At 37.7% G+C, this 15,600-nt stretch overlaps 1 protein-coding gene across 5 annotated transcripts in view; it reads left to right on the top strand.

Annotated features, from left to right (window-relative positions):
* TUBGCP6 (tubulin gamma complex component 6) overlaps positions 1-15,600 on the top strand; it is a 40,416-nt gene that overhangs the window by 7,632 nt on the left and 17,184 nt on the right. For all 5 annotated transcript variants that reach the window (XM_083820046.1, XM_083820047.1, XM_083820045.1 and 2 more), the window contains 20 exons: positions 622-743; positions 1,063-1,138; positions 1,642-1,751; positions 3,515-3,606; positions 3,702-3,841; positions 5,234-5,383; positions 6,049-6,130; positions 6,214-6,302; positions 6,475-6,590; positions 7,262-7,400; positions 7,492-7,608; positions 7,858-9,172; positions 9,591-9,646; positions 9,911-10,097; positions 10,372-10,540; positions 11,474-11,615; positions 12,628-12,822; positions 13,256-13,388; positions 13,621-13,834; positions 15,010-15,209. In XM_083820046.1, the coding sequence (XP_083676172.1) occupies positions 622-743; positions 1,063-1,138; positions 1,642-1,751; positions 3,515-3,606; positions 3,702-3,841; positions 5,234-5,383; positions 6,049-6,130; positions 6,214-6,302; positions 6,475-6,590; positions 7,262-7,400; positions 7,492-7,608; positions 7,858-9,172; positions 9,591-9,646; positions 9,911-10,097; positions 10,372-10,540; positions 11,474-11,615; positions 12,628-12,822; positions 13,256-13,388; positions 13,621-13,834; positions 15,010-15,209 (3,844 nt within the window). The remainder of the gene's footprint in view (positions 1-621; positions 744-1,062; positions 1,139-1,641; positions 1,752-3,514; positions 3,607-3,701; positions 3,842-5,233; positions 5,384-6,048; positions 6,131-6,213; positions 6,303-6,474; positions 6,591-7,261; positions 7,401-7,491; positions 7,609-7,857; positions 9,173-9,590; positions 9,647-9,910; positions 10,098-10,371; positions 10,541-11,473; positions 11,616-12,627; positions 12,823-13,255; positions 13,389-13,620; positions 13,835-15,009; positions 15,210-15,600) is intronic.

The raw sequence follows: 15,600 nt of genomic DNA, 5'->3' as shown, positions 1-15,600 counted from the left end.
TTTTCTTAGTTCAGAATTAAGTGCAGATTTTCCATGTCAGCCCTCTGTATCTTATGCTGAGCTGGATGCACACTGTGTGGTATCAATTGAATTCATCTCTTTCTAAGGCAGGGAATTCATCTAGGATTAGTTATGAAAATGTATGCCTTCTTAATACTTGATTTGCAGTTATGCTAATAGGAACTGAATTAAAAAGTCGTATTCAATTCCTAGTCGTGCTAGAAAGAGTTAGACATTTCAGAGGAGCTTTTTTCCATTATCCAGTCTAGGCATGGAAGTAAGGAAACAGGTTTCCCTAGGTTCACCGTAGAGCTGTTAGAGAATGGGAGGCTCTTCAAAAGGGCAATTCCGTGAAGATGAACCAAGAGGCTCTATTGTAGTGTGCCTGGGTACGGTACATCTGTGCACTGGACGTAGAAAGAGTATAAAGGAGTCATCTGGCTAGTTGGAGTGTCTGACGTTGTGCGGACCCTTTCCTTTGTATACAAGTCCCTCTCACCTTCACACACAAAATATTTTATTAAAGGTTTGTTTTCCTGCTGATACAATTGATGTGAGATAAAAGTAGGCTATTACCAACTTTAACAGTCAGACTTTGTAAATATTTTCTATTGATACTAGGCTTTCACAAGTGGTCTGAGAAAGTATCTTCAGTATTACCGAGCCTGTGTTCTGTCAACGCCTCCTACTTTAAGTCTTCTAACAATCAGCTTTCTCTTCAGAAAATTAGGTCGTCAGTTGAGGTAAGAGAATAACATTAAATATTTGAGCTTTTCATAGAAGAAAAAATACAATATATTCTTTCTTGTATACTGTAAGAGACAATGTGAAACATTCTTATAGACTCAGTATTTTTCCTGCATTTTCACAGGAAGACTTCTTTATATCCCTGAATGTACTAGGAAAAACATATAAAGTCTTACATTTGATTTCTTTGTTATCCCTTTTATCATTCAGATGAGACCATAGGGTTGTTGTATGATACTCAGCTATAGCAAAGTTCACTGTGATCTCAGAGTCTTCTGACTGAATTTCTTATATATGCTTTGATGTTTTTTATAGATATCTAGCTGAACTTTGTGGCATAGGAACAACAACACTGGGGATCAGTGGCGGAGCTGGTGCTTCATTCCCTACGGTAATCATTGATTTGATGTTTTTATGTTTTGTTCTGGTTACAATAATGACAATGTTTTTCAAAAATAGATAGGATTTTACATAAAATACTTAGTCTCTGCACTACCAAATATATGACCTTGAGCCTTTACTTTGAATGTTGGGGTCTTTTCTCCAGTATTTAAATGATTTGGAATTTTGTCCTCTATTGTCAAATCCTGAAGTAAAGAAAGGACCCTAAATAAGCTTTAGAGTGCATTTGATTTCATCCTAAAGGAGATGTTTGTAGCAAATCAAATTGATCCAACTCTATAGTCACTGGAGAGAAACAGGTATGTTTGAAGTGACAATGAGTTACCTAGCTCAGATAAAGTCATCATAACTGCAGTTATGATCTAAAGTAAGGTGAATCCAGACTTCTCTGTCTAGTGAAACAGATCTAAAGGTACGGATTCATCAATCTTTTGCTATTAAAGTTGTAGTGGAATTTGCCATCTAATATTAGAATATTTTTTTTTTTTTTAGGGTGTGAAATTGCTTTCATATCTGTACAAAGAGGCTCTCAACAACTGTAGCAATGAGCATTATCCGGTTCTTCTGTCTTTGTTGAAGACGAGTTGTGAACCGTACACAAGGTACGTCCATGCTGTTCTGTGCATAGCTGTGTTTAAGCGCAATTTTAAATTGCAATATGGTCAGTAACTCTGCTAACTGCTAACAACTGCTCTTAACATTTTCAGACAAAATATAAGATATGACTGTATCTGCTAAATACATATTCAGATCCGTTCATTTTGCTGAATGCTTCTTTCCCTCTCTTTTCCAGCTCAGTAACAACATATGGGTTTTATGTAAAATGCTGAAATTGGTAAATGATGCATTTCTCTTGGTGTTTTGCAAACTAGGAAAGTTCATGCTTATTTCCACTGTGTTTATGAGCTTTTCAGTAAGCACAAAAATAATAATTAAAAATAATAATGATAAAAAATAATATTTTTCATTAAGTAGATATAAATAATGAACAGTAGGAAGTAGAGTTCCTTGGATTGGCACAGTTTTGTTATGCACTACACATCAATTTAGAAATCGTTATTTTATATACTTCTGAAGAGACACTACTGATTTTTTTTTAAATAGCTATTTACAGGAATTACAGCTGTAGTCCATCATCAGTTTATGATACTTAATAAATACAATAATATTAAAAAGAAAAACAAAATCTGTCAAAATGTTCTAAACTGAAAATTAGAACACGAACACCCTTCTTAGTTTTTCTTCCTTTAATTTAAAATATTCTTCAGAGAAATTTAATTTCAGATTTCCTCAATTTAACAGGAGATTTATTGAAACAGCTTCTGCCCTGCAACTTATAGCATGCAGTCAGGTTTCTGAAATACCAAGGGCGGGATGTCATGGCATCACTAGGAACCTGAAAAACGTGAAATTACGTGTACTAATACATAGTTATGTACAGCACTGACTCCTGAATTTGTTGCAGATCTTTATATTTATCAAAACATCAATTATAGACTATCAGGGCTGCCATGGAAGGAGGCATCCATCCTCTGAAGAAAGTGTTATCTCACTCATTTATCAACCTGAAAGAAATTAACTGATAGAAGTTGTTGCTCCAATAGATAATAGAAACGTCAGTTCTAATACACGAAAAGTTCTTTTTACTTAATACCTTAAAATTGAACTGTGGTTCCTGCACTAAAGGTTTCCTGTTGTTTCACTGGCCCAGCTTCTAGAAATGATGTTAGTATAGGAACTATTAAGAAAAGAGAAGATTAACTTCAAGGTGCTCTGAACCTTTTTATCTATAGCTTCAGGTAATTGCTTTTTTTATTTCTTTAAAAGTTTGGTATTGCACAGAGGAAATACGAAAAAGCAAGAATATTCTAAAATAGGTGTTCTCGTTATTGTTCACATATTAAAAATGTCTCTAGGTCCAGAGAAAAAGTGCTTGGTATTGTATCTTTGTTTTATACCCTTTCAGTTTCTTCCCACCACATCTCTTTAAAATAAGTCTGTCCTGCTTCTCGCTCTCTCTGTACTCTGATGTGACTGAAGTGTGTGTCACTGATGTGACTGGAGGTTTTTAATATATACTTAATAAATTTACATACAGGAATAACTAGGGCAGTGTTCTTTGTTCTTAACTAATTATCAGTGAAATATTCTATATAAAGTTGGTTTCTTTTAAGAAACATGTCCTGTATACACACAGTCCTGTATATATCTTTAAATATCAGTGTGACAGCACTTAATTGCTTTTTTTTATCCTGTCTATAGCTTATGTGCTTTGATGTTTTAAAGAATATACTTATTTGGTCGTAATAAAGACGAGAAGGCAAGAGGATTGATTTTCAATATTGTTTAATTATATTTCTTTTAGATTTATCTATGATTGGGTATACAGTGGTGTATTCAGAGATGTTTATGGAGAATTTATGATCCAGGTGAATGAGGATTATCTTTGTTTCAGAGGTATGGTATGCATACAGAACATTTCTAATGTACAGCAATTTTGCCGTTAATACATATATTAAAAATAAATATATGTATATATTTTCGATATGCAGATAAACATTACTGGACTCATGGTTATGTCTTGATTTCAAAAGAAGTAGAAGATTGTGTCCCGGTATTTCTTAAACACATTGCTAATGATGTATACATATGTGGAAAAACCATAAACTTGCTGAAATTGTGTTGTCCTAGGGTAAGTATTGGTTTAGTTCTTTCTATTATATTGAAACAATCACGTCTCTTTAGAGTACTTTTGCTAGGTTTTTAGCAAGGTTATTCCTTTATTGGTAAATGGTATTGCATAAGCAAGAGGTTGATTCATGAAAGTCAAGTATTTGTTCTCAAGTATTTGTGATCTGATTATCCACTCTGCTTGCTAATATCTGAACTACAGAAATACACATTTTTAACAGCATCGGATTTATCATATACAATGCACAGGCTAGATTTCTTGTTTTCCGTTGTAAAAGCAGGAGTGATGTAGGCTTCCAAGCAAGTGCCTTCCATTTTTCACTAGAGATACCTTAGTTACTAGGTCTTGACTCAATTCTGCATAGCTCTTGTATTTCATCTCTACCACTACCTTTCCAAAAAGAGCTTAAATAGTTGTTTATTTGTATTTTGCAGAACAAGTTTTGTACTTGGTAAGAAGAACATGTTAAAGTACTTTTTGTCTTCACTCTTTTCTGTGTGTGTGTACCAGTGAAACAACCACTGAGGTGTCTGAAATCTGTAGGCATTCTTTCCCAAGTAAAAAGCGTTCTCTTTCTTTTAAGGTCAGAGCAGCCCGGTCTTGTCAGAGCTGGGCAGCTCAATATCAGATATCAGTCATAAGCCTAATATCTCAAGTGATATGCCCCTCTGCTAGTTCTCCTATGTCTGCTCTGATAAGCGTTCTCAAACCATGACTCAGGTGCTCCAATAGTACCAGGCTCTTTGCAAAACTCTCAGCAATCATTTCCATCATAAATGACAGCTTTGTTGGTCACTAACGCAGTATTTTGCTCAATCATTCCCCCAGGATTTGGGGAACCCAGGTTCAGTCGTCTTCCATCTGTGTGAAGAATGCCAGTCATATTTCATCCCTTTCTATGATAACACCCTGAACAGTTGTTTTTTCATTTTGCTTATGCTAACACTGGTCTGTATCAACAGACTGGGGAATCCAGTGTGAGCATGCTTGCACACTGTTTTTGTAAAGCTTACCAATCTGTTTTCTTCACCAAGTAAAACTGCATCAGAGATTCAGGGAGGGTAAGGGGGGAGCAGAAGAATTATGCTACTTAGCTTAGAGAATAGGTACTCTGATGTGCACTGGTGATACTTTTAAGAGTCATGTCTTGTGTAGAGCTCGCTCCTGTAGGTGTTAGTTACATTCCAGACAGTCCCTATTAGGTGGGGATCTGTGGGGATTATAAGTGGTATTATTATTAGATATTGTTAGAATGTATATCTTCTGTGGAAGGTTGTATCAGTATCTTTAAGCATTGTTAAGTTTAAAAGAAAAATTGTAATATGAGCTCATAATCTAACATTTTGCAATTTTAAAAATGTATTTAAAAGTAAATTTCTCTTTGTTTTTCAGCATTATATATGTTGGTCAGATATACCTGTTCCCCGAATTTCAGTTATTTTTTCACTTGAGGAGCTGAAAGAAATAGAGAGAGATTGTGCAGTGTACGTAGGTCGAATGGAAAGAATTGCCCGATACAGTTCTATAAGCAAGGAGGAAAAGGTAAATGAATGAAAAAGTAAAGACCTGATTGTTGGGATTTCTTTTCTTGAATACTCATTCTTCATTTTATGTTGTAACTTTGAAAGGATTTATATTCATGGTCGTAATTTTCTCATTGGCCAATTGCTGTTTGAACTGTTAGTGCAGCAAATAGTCTTCTAAGACAACTTACAAAACGTGAGGCAGTGTGTTGTTATTTCTCAGCACTTTCATGTTTTCAAGGAGGCTTGGAATTCCATCTTAGTTCTTTGCAGCAAGAGATTTGCCTTGCTGCTGAAAAGCACTGAAAATACTGTTAGATTCTAATTTAACAAATGCAACAAGCTAATTAGTGTTCAGCTAATACTCCTTTTATAATTTGCATGGCTAATCATTTTGTCAGGACACTTTTAGTTCTGTCTTTCATATTGCATCAATGTATATGTATATTGGATTGGTTTGGTTTGATGTAAGGTCTAGAGATTAATAAGCTTTCAGTAATAATTTTAACTGATTATATACTTTCATTTTAAGGAATTGCTGGATTCATATTTGGGTACTGTAATCATGAATTAATTTTAAAGTGTGCTTCTGTCCTAGCAGCAGTGTATTTTCAAGTCTAAAATAATAGAAATATTTCTACCTGTTGATTTTTTTTCAGTTGGTTGATTTTTATATTTTTTTAGGATTTGCGCATGGAAATAGCCAAACAAGAGTTAATTGTTCATGCTCGAGAAAGTGCTAGCAAAGTACTAAAAGCCATTAATGGTAAGCTGTGATGGAGTTTCATGTGTTCCTGTGTCCTAGTGGGTTTGTTAATGTAAAATAACAGTATCTTTATTGAAATACAGATCGACAAATATCAGAACGAATGGCTTTGGATGCAAAGAAGCGCGAACAGTTTCTGAAGTTGAAGGAGCAATTTGCAAAAGACCAGGAGGTATTTCTAAAGGCTAAGTGAATTTCTTAGACAAATCATTGAAAGGTTATTTTGAATTACAGTATTTAAGTTGAATGGATAGCTCACGAGGTGCAAATAAGAACTTTGTGCAGATGCATACATCACAGCTGGTATTGAGAGTGGCTTTTAAAGGTTTTAAATATTTATGCAGCGTCGCCTTGCAATAAAACAAGAGGAGATTGATGATGATTTCAGCTATGCCCGAGAGCTCAGAGAGAGAGAAAGAAGACTGAAAGCTTTAGAAGAGGAACTTGAAAAAAAAGCAAGGTAACTGTATCTTACTAGTCTTCCCAAGCTTAGATACTCCGAAACCATCATAAAGACCTCAGAAAAAAATACTTCATTTTGCAATTTATGGCATTAGCAGTTCCCAGACATTGCCCTACAAGGGTAATGTTTGCAGTTAAAAGATGGATGCAAGGAGTTTTTGTGATCTATGAGCAAGTTTATGATTTAGCATAGTTTAGCAGTTCAAGAGTTTGGGACCCACTGATTTGTGCCAGTCATGTCCAGTCCATTTTTTGTTATGAGGTTGAAGAAAAATCTTAGGTACATTTTAGAATTAAAAGCTAAGCCCACAGCAAAAATGGTCACATGTATGTTTCAGATCAGAAGTAAAAAGCAGACAGAGGAGTTTACACTGATAATTAATTGTTTTGCTTTTGTTATGTATCTAGTTTTATTTCATTTTATACTGTTAGATCCAAAAATACTTACAAAAATGAAAGACATACAAGCATAGTTGTAGGAACACATATATGCTAAGAATACAGTCCTGTTCCCTCCTCTTGTTACTGCTCTGTAAATGAAGCCTCTGTGTTTTACTGTTAAGAATTTAATTCTCAGTTCTGAAGTTCCAAAGGGGCTTATTCTTCAGAGGAAGAGGAAAATTAGTTTGTGGAAATCTGTAACTTAACTTTGTTTTTACTTTCATTTAGGCAAGAATTAATTGACCATTATAGCAAACTTTCTGATGATGCAGCCCGTAGGGAACAAAGAGCTTTGTGGAAAATCCAGCGACACAAGTTGGAAACAGCCCGTATTAAGTTTCTGTTGGAAGATCAAAAACGCATCGAGGTATTTTCTGAAAAGATTTAAAGAAATGTTCTGTAGAAAATGTAATGCTTGGTACATTGTAAGACTTTTGTTTTGTCATTTTTACTTACAGGAAATGCTAGAAAAACTTCCAGATGGAAACTACAGGAGAAAATTAGATATTATTCCTTATAAACAGTGCCAGTTGGCTTTAGAAAGAAACACCGTTGTGGAAGATCCACATTCACAAGTGAGTTTATTTGCTTACATAAACCCCAGGTAGGTGTTGCAGGTTTCCCTTGGGGAGTTCATTTCGTAGTTCAGTTCCATTCAGTAAACCAAAGGTTCATTACAGCAGCAGGGTGGGTAGTTACCACAGTATTTGTAATACATGTGAAAAATCAGAAAATTTAAAACCTCACATGTAATAAAGTGGTACCCTAGTAAGTAGCTTGGTTATGTGGTTAGCCATACAGTGAAATAATCGTTTCTCTTTTAGGTATCATCTGTGAAACCTCTGCATTCTAGTGAGCGAGCTGACAGAAAAGCATCTGAGCCTGGACTGGAATATGTTACTTCTACTGACAAAACATTGACCATGCCACAGGTGACGAATAATAATGCTGGTCAGCATTTTCAGCCTAAAGCTGCAGGGGCTGAAAGCAATCTCCAAAGTTCAGAGCGAGCATGCAGCCCTCTGTACGGTGCTGATTCCTCACCTGAATCCAATGTGAATATAGAAGATTTCTTATCAAAGCCACAAGAGGAACAACCCGTTGCCATTAGCGTGCAAGGATCCTTGCTAGATGAAGCATTTCGAAATATTAACTCGGATCTCTCTGAGACTTCTCAATTAAATGAAAATCAGTCTGTCTTAAGTGGAACGCTGGAAGGAGAAGGCAATACACCAGTACATCAGCAAAACGAGTATGATTTTAATACAGTCCTCAGGCCATCTGCTGCTTGGCAGGGACATGTTAGAGTCGGAGAAAATGTGTTTGACGTGGAGTATAGAAGGCCTCGGTGGAATATCCACGGACATGCATCTGATGCCAACATTAGAGTGGGAGAATATGTGCCTCAGGTGGACACTTACCAGCCACGTTCAAATCCTTACGGGCATTCTTCCGACTCCCATATAAAAATCAGCAGCTACACTCCTGAAGTTGAGTCTACCCGACCCCGGTGGAATATTCATGGGCATGTTTCTGAAGCTCATATTAAAATTGGGGAATATGCTTCAGAGGTAGAGCTCTCGAGACCTAGGTGGAGCATTCATGGACATGCTTCAGAAGCCAATATTAAGATTGGTGAGTATGTGTCAAATGTAGCTCCTGCCAGGCCTCGGTGGAACATCCACGGCCATGCATCTGATGCCAATATTAAGATCGGTGAAAACGTGTCAGAGGTTGTCTCAGCCAGACCTCGCTGGAACATCCACGGGCATGCCTCACAGTCACACATCAAAATTGGAGAACTGGTTTCGGACACAGAGCCTTCGAAATCTCGTTGGAGCCCGTTTGGTCATGCATCCCAGTCGAGTATCCAGATAGGGAAGTGGGCTCCATCTACAGAAGATGATCCGATACCTCATCGTAAAACCATTTCTGGCCCTTCATCTGACTCAACAGTTCAGCTGCTTCTGTACAATGAAGAATTATCTCCTGCTGAAGCGAGTAGAAAGGAAGGAAAAACATCACAAGCTAAGGAAAAGATTTCACCAGAGTCACAATCATCTGACAGTGGTCCAGTCTTTCCTGATGCTAGTACTGAAGATGACAAAAAAGAATGCACACCAGAAGAGAAACAAGAGGGTAAAATAAAATTACATTTATTCGGTCAGCATTTAAGAGGTCTTAAAAGTCACTGTAAATGTTTATGTTCAAAATGCGTACTTATTTCTTAATTCCTTGTGTATGTTTTTAGATGCTGTTAGAATTCGGAGGCAAGAATTTAACTTAGTCTTGTCTCCTATATAAAAGAAACAGAGAAATAAAAATAATTTTTAAAAAGGGCCTGAAACTTCGTGAAACAGGACCTCATGTGACCCTTGATAGAGAACGTGCAGAAAGCTGCCTGGGTTGGACTGCGGGGAGGGACTGCTACTGATGTGGCTGTTTTATGACAGTCTAGATCCATTAGAGAAATTTTGAACAACTTTGGGAGCAGATCTGAAGTATGAACTAAGTACTATGAGCAGGTCTGAGTAATTGTCTTTATTTGTAATTACAGTAATTGCAGATGGGGTCAGCAAGGACCCTTCTCCAGATTCCTCACAGAGTGTACAGGTAAGAAACAAATTTAGTAGTGCAGAAGACTTCCTGTTCCTACAAAGGATTAAGTGGTCTGGTAGTTAAGGTAGTAAGTCAGTCTTAATTCATTAATCATTGTAATACTGTTTGGGTTTTGCACATCAAAACAGTATAGGCAAGTAAGCTCTCTTATTTTCAAATGGAACATCTAGTCAATCACCTGTAAGAACACATGAAGTGTGAACAGACAAAACCAGCAGCTCTCATAAGAGTTATTTTTCCATTTTTTTTTTCTTTTAGGCAGAAGAACCTGAACAATCAGTTCCACCGGATACTGGGCCTCAAGAAACTGTGCTTTCTGAACCTAGTGCTCCCGAAACTAAGGATGAGGAAGAGGAAGATACGTGGAAGAAAGAACAAGCTTATTTGAAAGCCTTATCGGATCAGTATTGTATTGAAAAATACCAAGATAGTTATGATTTGATGTGTGAGTAGAACTCATGGAATAGTAGATCAAGGGGAAGATGCAGTAAACTTGAGCAAGAAAGCTGAGTGCCAGAAAAACCATCTGAATTTCCAGTAAATTATCAATATTATGAACTGCAGCAGCTAAACAATTTGTTTCTAGGCACAAAGATGAGAAATACATGTTGACACGTTATGTTTTTCTAATGTAGAGGGGCTTGTGGAGATTAATAGAAACAGATCATCATATCGCTTAAGTATAATAACTTACAATGTCTGTATATTTTTAAATTTAGCAGAACTACCTGTTTCCCATCTCCTGCATCATGTGATACCAAGATCATACACTTTTCCTGTGGACCCTATGGTACAGTCAGCAACAGATGAAACAGCTGTACAGCTGAGTGAGCTCCTGTCCCTGCCAGTGCTGATGAAACGTTCTATTACTGCTCCACTTGTCTCTCAGTGAGTACCTGTTAGAAATAGGGAATCCATATTATACCGATTAATTCTTCACACTTCATGAAGTATTCTTCATTAGTTCTTTTTTGAGACTAGAGTTGCACATAGATGTGTTTTCCTGAAATTTCTCTTTGCTTCCAGAAGTGGTCCAGTGGGTGTCCAAAAAGTTCAGATTTATATTATAAATAGTAACATAAACATATATTTTTATGCGTAAATTAAAAAATTGAAGGTCTGTTTTGACATACAAAGGCTTAGAGGGGAAGAGTTTGCTATCAGAATGCTGGATTTTGCAGCAGTTTGCATTGCAGTGTATTATTTATAAGGTTTGTGCTTTCTTTGGTAGGTGAAAGATGAGGAAACAAAATCGTTTATGTGAAAGCTTGTGCATATTGAGTAGGATATATTTTACGTTTCTATGGGAACTCCATTGTCCTCAAGGCTGTTTTGAAGTTTAATAGAAGTTGTTCTTGTTGCTGCTGGTATATATAAGGAAACCACATATGTGTTGGACCATCTTATAAATCTATCTAATGGTATATAAGTTCTATATAGAAAGGTCTAATTCACCAGCTTAGTTTTAAACATCCGTATTGGCTACAAGAGGTACATGCATACAGGTGAATGTTTTCAGCAAAGCAGAATACGTTAAGTCTGAGCTGTGTGCTGGCAGAATTAGCCTGTCCCTGGTAAGCAAATTACATGATTTAAAGTTTAAGCCCAGTTTTCTGAAGTGGTAGGTTTTAATTCCGGCATATTCTGGATGAAGATTTTTGATCATAAGCTTTGTCTCGTTCTCTTTAGGCCTATGTGAATGTCATCCTGTCTCGGATATCAAAGTACTGGAGCATTAGCCTGAAGTAACCACACCTGAATGTTATCAGTAAGAAGGAGTTCCTTGTAAAAATAATACCTTTTCTGTGTTTTCATTCTTAGTGTTTCTCTTGTGAACAAAGCAATAGTTGATTACTACTTTGTGGAACTGAACGTAGAGAAGCATTTTGAAGCACTGAGACATTTTTTATTAATGGAAGATGGGGAGTTTGCTCAGTCACTCAGCGACCTGTTGTTCGAGAAGGTATTTGCTGTGTCTTCTTAACCTTTGTTTTTTGGTTGTTTTTGGTTTTAGTTTAACTCCTCTGGATTCATTTGGATGGAAATGAGAGAATGGTATGAATTAGAATGCTAGCTTGTCCCTTTTAAGCTCATAAGGACTGAGGCAAAAGGTCTTTGCTCAGATCCTAAGGAAGAGAGTAATGTTTCCTATTCCCCAGCAATTTTGGCACACTGAGAGTAATAATTTCTAACTTTGACAGATTAACAGTTAGGGAAGGAAATTTCACCGCTTTCTATGAAAACTGCTGCATTATTGCTCTGCCTACTCCCATCTGCCGGCAGCAAAGTTGTAAGAGCCTGTTGCAACTTGCTTGAGACGCAGTGCAAAGGCCCATGTTGTAAAATGCCAACTCTTGCCACAAATACCCTATAGAGCAGAGGGGAGGGCATCTGAAGAGAGTGCTGGGCTCTCTGATGAGACTGCATTCTTGTGACTTACCCCTGTGTTCAGGGGGAGGCAGCAAGGTAGGAGGGATAGCCGGGGTTAATTTATCCGGTTGCCGGTATCCTGTATCCCAGGGTATGTACGCATATCCTTTTCCCAACTAGTGAAAGCACTCTGGGGTTTAGGCTCTGAGTAGCTTGATTTGTGTGCCTCTGAGGGTGCTGAGTCGGTGAGATGGGCAGGCTGGAGTCAGAGAGCCAGCACCAGTCCTCTCCCTGGCTTGCTGCCCCACTGAAGCCTGAAGGCTGCGTTCCCTGCAGCAGGAAAGCTTCGCAGCTCCCAAACCACAGCAAACTGCGGTCCAGCATGTCAAAAAGAAATCAGTGCAGGTATGAGATTACCTCCATGCTGTGGACAAAAATAGTTCAGAAGTTTCTTCAATAAGCTGCTTGTGCATCCCTACTGCAGAAGTAGAACCTTCTAGTCAGAATGGTGGGGCAAGGAGGGCAGTCACCACTTTAATTCGCCTGTGTTCAAGAGACAACACTCTTTATTAATACTGTGTAATTAGGATTTCTTCTTCCCATAGCTTGGATCGGGGCAAACACCTGGTGAATTGCTGAATCCACTGGTTCTTAATTCTATCCTGAATAAAGCGTTACAGTACAGTCTTCATGGTGACACCCAGCTTGCTTCCAATCTTTCTTTTGCCCTCAAGTACCTTCCTGAAGTGTTCAAGCCTAACGCGCCCGATGCTCTGAGTTGCTTAGAGCTCAGGTACAAGGTAAGAAAATGTGTAGAAAGCAGTAGTACTGCAATGATACCGTGGTTCTTTGGTACTGTGGTTGAATATGTTCTTAATAATGGCTTCAAGCCTGTCAGAGTTTAAGAAGCGTTTGGACTGTGCACTTAGTCACATGGTCTGAATTTTTGGGCAGACCTGTGCGGTGCCAGGAGTTGGGCTCGATGATCCTTATGGGTCCCTTCCAACTCGGGATATTCTATGATTCGATGATTCTATGATTCTGTAATGGAATACCTTTAAGAATGGAGTCAAAAATTGTGTAATTGGAATTACAGGAATTACCTATCCTGGCCATTGCATTACGTTATGAATATACACGCATTAATTTATATGTCTCTGAAATGCTCTGAAGTATTCCAATAATTTCTAGCACAAAAATGCAGTATGATCAGTACTCGGTTATTTCTTTTAGGTTGACTGGCCTCTGAATATTGTCATAACGGAGAGCTGCATGAATAAATACAACAAGATCTTCTCCTTTTTGCTCCAGTTGAAGCACATGGTGTGGACTCTCAAGGATGTTTGGTTTCACCTAAAACGCACTGGTAAGTATAACAAGTGCTGTTTAAAATGCTTTTAGCACTCTGTGCTAGACGATTTATGATAAACATGATTTAAAGCAGTCATGTCAAGCTTCAGAAGTCACAGTTTAATAAAGAAACTTCCTTGGCATTTTAAGCAGGCTCTACTAATAGAAATGTTCATTCCTTTAAGAATCCTGAGCTTAGACAGTCTCAGTGGGTCCTGACGATAATATATTTCTGTTTTTATTTTCAGCTCTAGTGAGTCGCGCATCAAATTCTGTTCAGTTTCGACAGCTCCAGCTGTATAAACACGAAATGCAGCATTTTGTGAAAGTTATTCAAGGTTACATTGCTAATCAGATTCTTCACGTTACGTGGTGTGAATTTGGAAACAAACTGTCTTCTGTTGGCAACTTGGAAGAAATTCACAGAACACATGCTGAATACCTCAACAAAGCAATCTTCAGGCAAGCGAGCACGCTTATTTTTACTTCAAATATTTAAGTTAATGGAGCTGCCAGTCTACCCATCTGTTTGGCCTAGCATATGTGTGCAAAACTGACTTCTGACTATAAAGACTACTAAGTCTTTGTATAAGTAGTCTTCATACATGAAACTGCCTAGAGTAGAAGCCTTCTTATGAAGGGAAATAAACATCATGGCACATAACAAGATCCATACGTTGATGCTTTTCCTCAGCTACCCATCCTTAGTCCCCCAGATTCCTTGGAGCTGTCTCCAGCTCCTGTTCACCCTGTCGCTGCAAGCCTCAAGTCCACCCAGGTTGGACAGCTCTAATCTGAAGACTAAAGGCAATCTTGCCACAATTCTTTTTTCTCACCCCTGTCCTTATCATAGCCTCTGTAAATGAATGCTATTTCCCTTCTGCAGGAGTAGTGGGCACAAGTAATCCTGGCTCAAGGACTGTAAAATGCTTCGTCTGTACATTTAATATGCCTTTAATGCACGTGCAGTGCCCAGGGCTAGACCATGAAGGAACAAATGTGACTCGATGCCTCTGTCCAGATTCACAAGCAGTGCGAGAGACCTCTGTCTTTTAGGAATCTTAGGCTTTTAGCCCTTTGGTTACTGTACACGAGGAAGGAGGGTGGTGGGAGTTGGAGGAGAGCAGCTAGAGCTTATTTGGTTTCTTCTTAAAGTATATACACTAGAATGATAGTGGGGAGGCAGAGAAAAAAGAAGGTAGAGAACAGAAATTATAGACAAGAAAAGAAACCTGTGTCCTTTCATATATCTTTTTTTTTAAATTTTAATAAGAAAAAATTACCTACAGTTGCTGTTTGGATACCGGGTGATGGGATGAGAGGGGATTAGAGTTCAAAGAAACTGACAGCGTATATTTTCAAATATCAAAAGAGATGGTATTTATATCTCTTTTGCAAACATGCAAGTCATTCTAGAAATCACATACAAAAGTGCAAGTATCGGTTTCTTGGCATAGCAAGCAAACTATGTTTAGGCCCTTTTTAAAATCCCTGTTGCAGTTGGCTGCAGACTTGTGGATTTATTGTTTTTTAAAGCAACTAAAGAGGAAATGTAAAGGATTGTCACCCCATTTTTTTTTCTTCCTGTGACCCGTAAATGATGTCAACTACATTTAACGTTGTTTTTGTTTTGGTAGAGGTCTGTTGACCGAGAAGGCTGCCCCTGTGATGAACATTATACATAGCATCTTCAGCCTCATTTTGAAGTTCCGCAGCCAGCTGATCTCTCAGTCGTGGAGCTTTGATGCTGGGAAGCAGATGGCTGTTCATCCCAACTTTGGTTTGATGCAGCAGTCGTACAATACCTTCAAGTATTATTCCCACTTCTTATTCAAAGGTAAGAAATTGCGTAACTTCTGGGACAAAGATAAAAGAAAACAGTCAACTGAAAAAATATATTATAAAGAGCTTTTGGAAGCATGGTGCATATAGTAGGAAGATGTGTGTACTTACTGTGTGTTAGAAAATGTAGTTCCCAAATGAAATCTGTGTTATCTGCAAAGGTCTGCATATCCACCAATTAAAATGTCCACGCAAGGAGTCTAACAGATATCCCCAAACTGACCATAAATCTTTGCTAATTTGCAAAATAAAGATTTAGCACTTAGCTCTCCATATACGTGCTTACATTTCTCTTTCCTCTGGAATTGACTTCTGGAACTTTTTATTGGCAGCAGTGAGAGATAGGTATAAGTAAAATTACTTCTAAGCTTTATCTGTCCGCATCA

The sequence above is a fragment of the Anser anser genome, assembly GCF_964211835.1.
Source record: "Anser anser genome assembly, chromosome: 1".
Classification (NCBI taxonomy): Eukaryota; Metazoa; Chordata; class Aves; order Anseriformes; family Anatidae; genus Anser; species Anser anser.
The sequence above is the reverse complement of the archived record's forward strand: the minus strand, read 5'-3'. Positions and strand labels throughout refer to the sequence as shown.